The 10019-nt window shown below is 42.7% G+C and overlaps 1 protein-coding gene across 1 annotated transcript; it reads left to right on the top strand.

The window, feature by feature from the left end:
- Positions 1-3831: 3831 nt before the first annotated feature.
- adprh (ADP-ribosylarginine hydrolase) lies at positions 3832-10005 on the top strand. The gene is made up of 8 exons (XM_080048670.1): positions 3832-4045; positions 4735-4858; positions 5122-5230; positions 5602-5700; positions 5778-5883; positions 7893-8159; positions 8616-8830; positions 9457-10005. The coding sequence occupies exons 1-8, from the start codon at positions 4038-4040 to the stop codon at positions 9603-9605; spliced, it is 1077 nt and encodes a 358-aa protein (XP_079904796.1). The 5' UTR covers positions 3832-4037; the 3' UTR covers positions 9606-10005.
- Positions 10006-10019: the final 14 nt, after the last annotated feature.

Here is a 10019-nt window from a genome sequence, read left to right as displayed (position 1 = left end):
TCAAGACTCATTTTGTCCCCCCCACTTTTTAAGCCGGACATGGAGTGCGTCGGTCCAGCCGTATTAAAACACAGCGTTAAGGTCTCTCTCTCTCTCTCTCTCTCTCTCTCTCTCACACACACACACACTACTAGTTTGCACACCAGAGAAAACATGCTCCGAAGTCTCCGCTAGTTTGCACACCAGAGAAGACTGATGCATTTCAATCAGCAGCAGAGAGACAACGGCGAGTGGCTTTAAGTGTCCCGTTGTGAAGTGTAAACTGTAGGGATTACCATCCTCTATGCCCACTAATGACTGTTAATGTAGCGGACACTAACAGCAGCTTGTGTCGCGGCACATGGATACTGACGATGTTGTTTACAGTGACGTGCGGTCAGGGTAGGCGCCGTGTGCAAAAAAATAAAAATTAAATAAAATAAAATATTTTTTTTATTTAATAAACTTATATTTGTATTATTACTGTTACTGTTAATTATTTCGATCTTTACATGTAATCCGCGATTACTTTAAAAAAGTGCAGACGTTTTGATTCGAAACGTAGCAGTTAGTAAGTTATGCCAAAAAAATATTGTGCCTTTGCTGTTTCCCATTCATTGTGTACGGCAAAGAATCAGTGCCTTTGCGCCTATTCATTGTGGACGCACTTGATTCTGTATTATTTAACATGTACGCAAATAAGCATAATTCTTTGTGCCTTTTTTACGTAAATGGTATGCCACATAAGCCTTTACATTACATATCATTCATGGACCAATTAAAATCGAGATATTACTAGACATTTACGCAGCTTAGGCCAACGTCATTACGTTGGCTATGCTCATTCACGTCGCATTACCCCCGCGGATTTTTAAGTCAACATTGCAGCTGCCGTGCCCGCAGATATTTCAGACTGGAGGAATTTTAACAAATTGGATTATAATTTAAAAAGGAACAGAATGAATAGCAAGAGAAAGGCCTGCGCCAGCCTTGGACGGTGTACAGCAGCAACAGGGACAAACAATGTTCGAGCATTTCAAACGGACATGTAGCCTACATGAACGGAAGGATGCTAGCTAGCTGTGCTGTCAGTCAGACTGTCACTGGATTACTATCGTCTTGCTTATTTCTACAGCCAGGGAGTCCGATTGGTGAGTCAGAAACTTTTTTGGGGTTTATTTAATAATAAAGTTGGATGAATTGATACCGAATGCAATCCATTCTGCATTTTATATTCAATTGAGCAGTTGTGTTTTCATTGTTACTGACGGACAAACCTAAGCTCTGCAATGTGGATAAATGGTTACATTCTGATGCTGGACAGGTCCATGGGGCATATGCTACTGGTACTTTATCTATTAAGATAAAGTTTATGGAGTGGAGTTGCCATCAGTTATGCTGTAGTCCTACATAATGATGAATGCTGTCTTTTATTTTTAAGTTGATTAGAAGTAGTACCGGTAGTTTGAATCGGCGAAGGTCTGACTTGTTGCCTTACGTTTTTTCGGCCCTCGGTGTGAGGGACGGGTCCGTTAAGTCGATGGATGCGATGTTTAATCATTTAGACCAAACTACAGTAGGCTACGGGCAAACCTGAAGTCACCGTCGTGACATTTCATATACGTCCCGTCTGTGTGTGTGTGTGTGTGTGTGAGTGAGTGAGTGAGTGAGTGAGAGAGAGAAAGAAAGGGAGGAACTTATTTGAAATCGGCCGTGCGTGCGTGCCTGTTTGTTGTTTATTGTTTTTGATTTAACAATATATAGGTTTAGAGAAATCTGGCTTTCAGAACTCAGTGCCTACCCACTCACTGACCTCACCGCACGTCACTGGTTGTTTATCAAGAAGTAATTGAAGCTGATCATGGCTATGCTACTAGCTAGGTTGCCATGGAGACCGAGGCGGAGTAATATTGTTGTGCGACAGTCCAGCCGTGCTTCGGCTCGATGTGCTCAGTCGGAACTACCTTCCCAAGCTCCTTTTGTTTACGTCATGTTTGGTTGGGCTACGGGGAGCAGCTAGTGGCTCATATGTCCGCTGCTTTTTGAAAATGCGTCAGACATCAGTGTTTTGTAGGCTATACATTGTATTCATTAGTGAGCGGGTATGCCGTCTTTCAGAACAGTTCATTACCTGCACTAAAGAGAAAAAAAGATGTTTCCTCATTGTCCCCCCCACTTTTGAAAATGCACTCCAGAATGCCTGTTTGTCCCCCCCACTTGTTTAGCCAAATCGACGTCCATGTACCTGACTGGATAGGGGGGAGGGGGGGCTTTAAGAGCCTGTGCCCGGGGGTCCATTATCTCATGATCTGTCTATGAACCAACTGTATTCCACAATCTTTTTTCTTTTTGCGGGGAGCATGCACAAGCATTATTCATAAAAAAAAAATATATATATATATTTTAAAAAAGTGGGGGGCCCCACACTAGGTCTTGAAACGGGCCCCGAGATCGTTAAGGCCGCCCCTGGGCAGCAGCAGCAGGCAGTTGAGGTGCTGATAAATTTGAGCAACTGCGCCTTCCTTTAAGCAACACTGCTGCCGCTGTGTGTGTTCGGACTTCTTTTGCATCAAAGCCTTTTAGATAATACAATTAGAGGTTTTAATTGAACGCTGTCCATGCGTCGGAGTTGATTGTAACTTAAAAACAGAAACTAACGGACGGAGGCGGCAGTTTCACATGGCTCTGTGTATTCAAACTCGAGACAGAGCCTACTACAAACAGATCGCGGAACTTAGCCGTTCCCCTAGACATCGTTAACGGGCAGGATATCCCTGACTATCATTTTTGTCCATCATACCGCAGAGTTTTTCAGCACAGCGGCTCACTCCACCCGCTCACACCTGCGCGGTCTCCCGTCGATTTTCACCGACACAGGGTTGCATTCGCTGCTTTGCACTGATTGGATTTCTTCCCAACTTGTCCCACAAAAAGAGTAGTTCTGATTGGATCTCTTCTCCATTCGTCCCGCCCTAACAGTTTCGTCTAGTTCCTATTCGTAGACTATAGTGTCAGTTAAATTAGTCTCAGTCTTCGTCATCACATCTGCCTTTTTATTTAGTTTTTATTTAGTTTACGTCCGTGAAAAAGGTTCGTAGACAAATATTTTTTGTCATAGTCTTAGTCTACGAAATTAACACTGTTTTGAACTCGACGTCATTGAAAATGAGGGTCACCCCTCAATTGGTCTCTCGAGGATAAATAAAAGTTAAATGAAATGAAATATTGTATGATAATTCACATAATATAATGTTGATATCAAACACACAAACTAAAAAAAAAACGAAATAAAAAAAAAATTGGGGGGGGGGGGGGACCCCCTGGCAGTCGGGACCCTAAGCAACCGCTCATTTTGCTTATGCCTCGAGCCGGCGCTGCTGACCAGTGACCACTATAAGCGGGTGGGTAACTTGGAGGCAGTCTGTCCTGCCCACCCAATAATACAATTAGAAGCAATGCATGGTAATGGTATATTCTTTAGTATTAATTAATTGTCTGAATTTTATTTGACATTTTCTTGGACAGCGAATGAACAGGTCCGCCCGATAGTGGGTCTGGACTTCCACCTAAAAAAAATATATATATTTTTTTTTTGATTGGGTGGGCACAGCCCACATTTGGGTGGGCACGGCCCACCCTGGCCTCTGGCTACCGCCGGCCCTGATAGTAATAATAATAGGCCTACATTATATAAATCTGTAGCGAAGTTGTGTAAATATTGAGTTACTACTATGCTCCGTTACATAAAACATTTGCCCTTTTAGTTAGGTCTCTATCCTAAAGGCCGGCTTCTTAAATAGATTTTGCAGCTGCGTCTTTTTTTAGTCTGACACGTTTTCATGGAGTCCAGCTGCCTTTGGTTGGCAGAGTAGTGTGTCGTTGTGAACGATCGCTTGGTGTCTGCTGCGGACCTTTCTGGGCTGAGACAGAGTAACTTGTTACAAAAAATAGACTTGTCATCGCGGTGGCTTTTCGGCACCTCCGTTTGTAGCCCCGGTTTCGACGTGTGTGTTCGTGACCGCCTGGTGAAGCTCGATCTCGGGGAACGACGTGCTGCAATGGACCGGTGAGGCTGCACGGAGAAAGGATTTCCTGCAGCGAGACATGGACAATTTTACCCATTCTAGTCTCAAATCAAGCCAGAGAGTAACCTAATGTTTGATAGAATTGTTTATGATAGATCGGTGTTTGACTTTTTTGTTCAAATATGCTATGATGGATAGAGGACTTAACCGCAAATAATGTCAGTAATAAATGTGGAATACACCTTTAAGAATATACAATTTCCTTTTCTGTCCATGATTTTGTTTTACTTAACATACTTTGAATGATTGGTCTTCATATGCCTACTTCATAATAATAATAATAATAATAATAATAATAATAATAATAACAATAAATAAAAATGTATAAATTGTTAAGATCTTTTTCTGCAGATCTTCCCTACCTAATATGGTTATTTGATCTTACTATAAGCAATAGTGAAGGATGATACTATTGGTGTTAAGGGTGTTTTCAAAACCAAAACCAACTCGAATGTGCAAATGCCAGGAAGCAAATGATCATGTTAAACCTATGAAACAGCTTCTTCTCAGCACAGTTTCCTTTTTATTTATACTTTATTCATTAGCAATTTACTGATGTGATGGTTCCAATGCAGTTGCTAAGTTTGCTTATGGCTCACTTGACATCCACTTCCGGGTGGTGTACAATATGTTAATAGAGTGGTAAAATGTGTTCTAATGTTGCCTTTAGTTCCAGGCGACCTGCTACGCTGGAGCACTATAAGGCAGCCATGCTGCTTAGCGGTGCTGGAGATGCTCTGGGATACAGGAACCAGCTGTGGGAGTACAATGAGTCGGGACCAGCCATCCACCAGGTCAGTGGAAGGACCAATGTGGAAATGGAAGTCCAACCACTGCAGAGTTTGGCCTCCAGTTGGTCTTAGACAGGAGTTTCAGGGGGCCCAATTAGTTTAACTGACAGAATGTACAGTAAACACAATTTATACACAATAATTACATCTTGTGTATTATCTATATCTACACTTAATATTAACTGACGGGCTGAGTTTGTGATTAAGCACTTCTAACAGTCTATTTACCACTCAAATGTCTATCCTGGTCTGTTCTGTCCCTGCAGGAGCTGAAGGAGCTCGGGGGTCTGAAGAACATCAAGGCTGAGCTCCCTGATTGGCCGGTGAGCGACGACACAGTTCTGCATCTGGCGACTGCCGAAGGACTGGCAACCGGTGAGCTCACAATGACATTTGCTCCCTTGGCTTTCTGTCCTTTCCTCTGCTAGATTTGTTTTCAACGCAAGGAATTGATTGAATTGATCTGATAGTCGCGGCGGTCTGATGAGGCCTCATCAGGACACATGCCCCCCCCCCACCCCTCCTCCTCCTCCTCTTCAAGAGCCCTAAACTAAAGGTTAAATCTAATTTCCAGACATGCCTTGATTAGCGGCTCTATTACATCTCTGCTCAAGTGGAAGGCAAAATGGTCAAAATCCCACTTGACCTTTGCTGTGATAAGGCAACGGCCTCGTTAACGGATCTGTTTCATCTTTAAAAACGTTCATGTGGACAACGTTCTGAAAAAGTTGTCTCTTTTGTTTCAGGGAAGGGGGGGGAGGAGCTTCTGCACGAGGTGGCTGCTCGTTATGTTGAGGGGATGAAAGACATGGACGGGAGGAAACCAGGGCCTTCCAGCATTCTGGGTGAGACAGAGACTGCTTTTGAAAATCACTTGTACCAATGGCTGAAAGCTGACTTTCTATCATTTGCTCTTTTTAAGGAGTTTCACAGCTGAAGCCTGGGGAGGAAGGAGGCTTCCGAGTTCCCTATAACCCAGAGGGGACAGGCTGTGGGGCGGCCATGAGGTCCATGTGCATAGGCCTGAGGTAAGACACTTATCCTGTGAATACATACATGCCACCTCAATCTAATCCATCCTAGTCTCTTGCCTGAGCCCTCAATGGGTTTCCTTTTTAGCTGTCAGTATTGCTTTCCTGAGCAATGAAAAGGTTATGTGTTACAAATTGATTTAGATTTAAGCGGCAAATATTGGCACCATATTTTCAATTTATATCTCCAAATGGCATGTGTCCCAGCTGATCAAGGTGCTTCGCTGTTGAGTTGATGTATAAATCCTGATGTGACTTTTAAAGTGAAGGTCACATATCTGCGTCTTATTTTCTCCATTAATGGTTTAGTACATAAAAGGTGGATAGAAGTCCACCGCAGTTTCCCCCAGATCCCAATGTTTTCTTCAAATGTCTAGCTGTCAGAAAAATTGTCCCAAAGCTAAAGATCCAGTTTACAGATGAGACATGTGTTGCTAAGAATAGTATATAAAGGTTTAGAGCCCGTGTCAACAAACACGCTTTATCGGAGCCCTCCGCCTTGAAAAAAACGTGTCTGGAGGACACATGCCCTTAATCATTAAAATAATAGCTGCAATTAATTTTCAAATTGCAAATGGTTTCAGGTCCAAATGAAGTAGAGGGGAATTCACAGGGAACTGATTGTGTAGGATTAATCCGTTTTTTAAATTGTAAATATTGAAAGAAAACATCCAGGCAGGTGCTCTTCGTTGTCACTCAGGATGAACAAAGTAACAAATTACAGTCATATGAAAAAGTTTGGGAACCCCTCTCAGCCGGCATTATAATTGACTCTGCTTTCACACAAAAAAGATAAAAGTGGTATGTCTTTCATTTACCAGGAACAGCTAAGTACTGGGATGTTTTCCATACAAAGATTTTTGAAAAGCAGTATTTAGTTTTATGAAATTAAATAAAATGTGAAAAACTGGCTGTGCAAAAATATGGGAACCCATGTGGTTTTGCTGATTTTAATGCATGTAACGGCATGTAAAACTGAGAACTTTAAACACAAAATTGGTTGGATTATGTTGTTAAGCCTTGAACCTCATATAAAGGGCTGTTTAATCATGAGGTCATATTGGAAGAAAATGCTTTGGACTGATGAGACAAAAAATAAGTTATTTGGTCATTATAAAAAGTGCTTTACGTGGCGAAAGGAGAAAACTGCATTCCAAGTAAAACACCTGCTACCTACTTTCAAATTTGGTGGAGGTTCAATCATGCTGTGGCCACTTCAGGGACTGGGGCCCTGGTTAAAGTGGATAGTCGGATGAATTCAACCCAGTTTCAACAGATTATTCAGGATAATGTTCAAGCATCAGTCACAAAGTTGAAGTTGCGCAGGGGTTGGATATTCCAACAAGACAATGACCCTTAACACAGTTCAAATTACTGCAGAGGAAAAAGTACAATGTTCTGATATGGCCGTCGCAGTCCAATGACTTGAATATCATCGAAAATCTATGGGATGATTTGAAGCGAGCTTTCCATGCTCGGCAGCCATCACATTTAACTGAACTGGATCGCTTTAGTATGTAAGAATGTTAAAAATACCTACATCCAGGATCCAGACATTCATCACAGGCTACAGGAGGCGTCTAGAGGCTGTTATTTTTGCAAAAGGAGGCTCAACTAAGTACTGATGACATTTTTCTTTTGGGGTGCCCAAATTTATGCACCAGTCAAATTTTGTTATGATGCTTATTGCATATTTTCTATTATTCCAATAAACAAAATGACACCGCTGAATTGCTTCTGTTTACCTAAGGTATGTCATATATGTAAAGGAATTTGCTTCTTTGAAATCCCAGCTAATGATTAACAAAAATCCCCAAAATTAGAAGGGGGTCCCACACTTTTTCATATGACTAAGTTAAATTATTCTGCTTTGTAGACATGGTCACTTAAAACATGAAAAGAAGTAATAAACATATTTTGCATTCAAACAGACAATGCATCCAAACATGAGGTTTAGCTTAAGCTAAATATTCTCCATAGTAACTCTAACACTATGTCTTCACCAGGTATCCAAAGGCTGACCAGCTGCTGTCATTGGTGGCGGTTGCAGTGGAGACAGGCAGGATGACTCACCCCCACCCCACTGGATTCCTGGGCGCTGTGGCTTCAGCCCTTTTCACTGCGTACGCCGTCCAGCGCCGTCCCGTCACCACGTGGGGTCTGGGCCTGATCAACGAGGCCTGTCCGCTAGCAAGGAACTTTGTCCAGGGTCGAGAATTCGCTGTGGAGGAGACGGAGAGAGACTGGGACTACTTCTGCAACAAGTGGCAGTGGTATGAGCTTCGTCCTGATGTATTGAAAATCAGGTTATGAAACGTCAGCAATGTTATTTACCTATTTCAATCTCATGGTTAGTAGATGATGGCATTAGATCTGTACTACATTTTACAAGAGTACTAAAATAATGACTACATGTGATCGAGTAAATGGGGCACTTGAATACATTTACTGTTACTTTCGCTGCTTAAGGTCAGGTTCAAATCAGCAAGATCATTTATGTTATTATAAAATGATGCTGCTGATACTGTATAACTTACTTTCTTGTGTATCTGACATAAACACCTATTAATTTCCATCTCATATTTACAGTAAATATGAAGTGATATGACATCAGAATGCTTGTGAACCATGGGATGATTCATTGTTTATTTCACTTCTGGAAAGTCATATTTCACTGGGGGGAATAGTGTGAACATGAGGTGAGTAGAATGTCTTACCTCTGTCCACAGGTACCTGGATACGAGGGGCATCTCCAACGGGGTGGGGCCTGCCATCTGGCCCTCGTCATACGGCCCGGCCGAGAGAGACGAAGCCTACAAGAGCTTCAGCCTGTCAGGCTGGGCTGGACGCAGCGGCCACGACGCTCCAATGATAGCACTGGACGCCCTGCTGGGGGCCGGGTCGGACTGGGAGGAGCTGATGAGCAGAGCGGGCTTTCATGGAGGTCAGAATTTTTTTTTTTTTTTTAAAGACACGTTCTTATTCTGCGTTCTCGTGGAGCTTATAGGATGAACCCCAGCAAACGTTGACCAATTCCTAAACATCTCTAATTTCTTTCTAAGCCTTTTCAATTGTATACCTAAACGTCAAAATCCTTTGGGATAGTCCTCCTAGGTGAAAGATATCAGGGTACATTTAAAACTAATGACAGATATGCGGGTACAAAATCTATTTTGACCACTGTGTACACTCTTTTTTAAACTTTTTTTTGTTGGTTTCCACCAAATCCTGAGTAAAAGTTGAGTCTCTTCAGCAGCTTTATCTCCCACTACGTTCAGTTAATAACTGTCTGATGTTAGGTGAGCCTTGAGGTTACAGAGGAAAGTGAGACAAAACATGAAATGTGCTGGAAAACCTAAATAAAATGAAATACGCTTGAAAGCTTTGTAGCAGAAGTAAACTACAGAGTCCAGTGATACATTGTCTGTAGAATCCCCACATTCACATTCCTATCATTTGAAATATTGTTAATAACAAAATATGTATTATTAGAAACAACAACTTTTATTTAAAAGTTCCACTTCATTGCAGGACTCAAGCTGTTCCGTTTGCTCTTTCTTCCCTGGCCAGGCGACAGTGACAGCACAGCAGTGATTGCCTGCTGCTGCTGGGGTCTCCTCTACGGCACCCAGGGGGTCCCTACCGGGAACTACTCCAACCTGGAGTACCGGGACCGTCTGGAGCGCAGCGCAGAGCAACTATACGCCCTGTCACACTGAGAAGGCCGCCACCGCCTGCTGCACTGACCCAGTGTCCCGACATCTTATATTGAAGGGCAACTAGGCCACGCCCTGACACATTGACGTACGGGGGGGGGGGGAAATCGGTGCGTTCTGTAGTACATCGATCTCTACAGACACACACACACGGCGTGGCGTCATACTTGCCTGAAGGGAAAGCAAAGCAGACTGTCCCACTAACCTGAAGAAGAGTAATCTCTCACAACAAGAACAGCTCACCTCATGATGTGGGCACCCAGGCTGCTGTATCAAGAGGAGTCCCCCTAGTGACCGTTTGAAATAAACAAGCAGTTTTACTGAGTGGAATAAATCCGACCTAATGAGAATGTGAAGAGAATACAAAAAGTCCCCCAGGAGGTAATTACCTCGTTTTGTCAGCCTGACATAATAGCA

Source organism: Ammodytes marinus, assembly GCF_949987685.1.
Source record: "Ammodytes marinus genome assembly, chromosome: 20".
Classification (NCBI taxonomy): Eukaryota; Metazoa; Chordata; class Actinopteri; order Uranoscopiformes; family Ammodytidae; genus Ammodytes; species Ammodytes marinus.
Note: the sequence above shows the minus strand (reverse complement) of the source record. Positions and strands in the feature narration are given on the sequence as shown.

Coding starts and splice junctions, on each gene's coding strand:
- adprh (XM_080048670.1), top strand. Junction 5,701..5,777: donor AGGGCCTTCCAGCATTCTGG/GTGAGACAGAGA, acceptor GCTCTTTTTAAG/GAGTTTCACAGCTGAAGCCT. Junction 8,831..9,456: donor CAGAGCGGGCTTTCATGGAG/GTCAGAATTTTT, acceptor TTCCCTGGCCAG/GCGACAGTGACAGCACAGCA.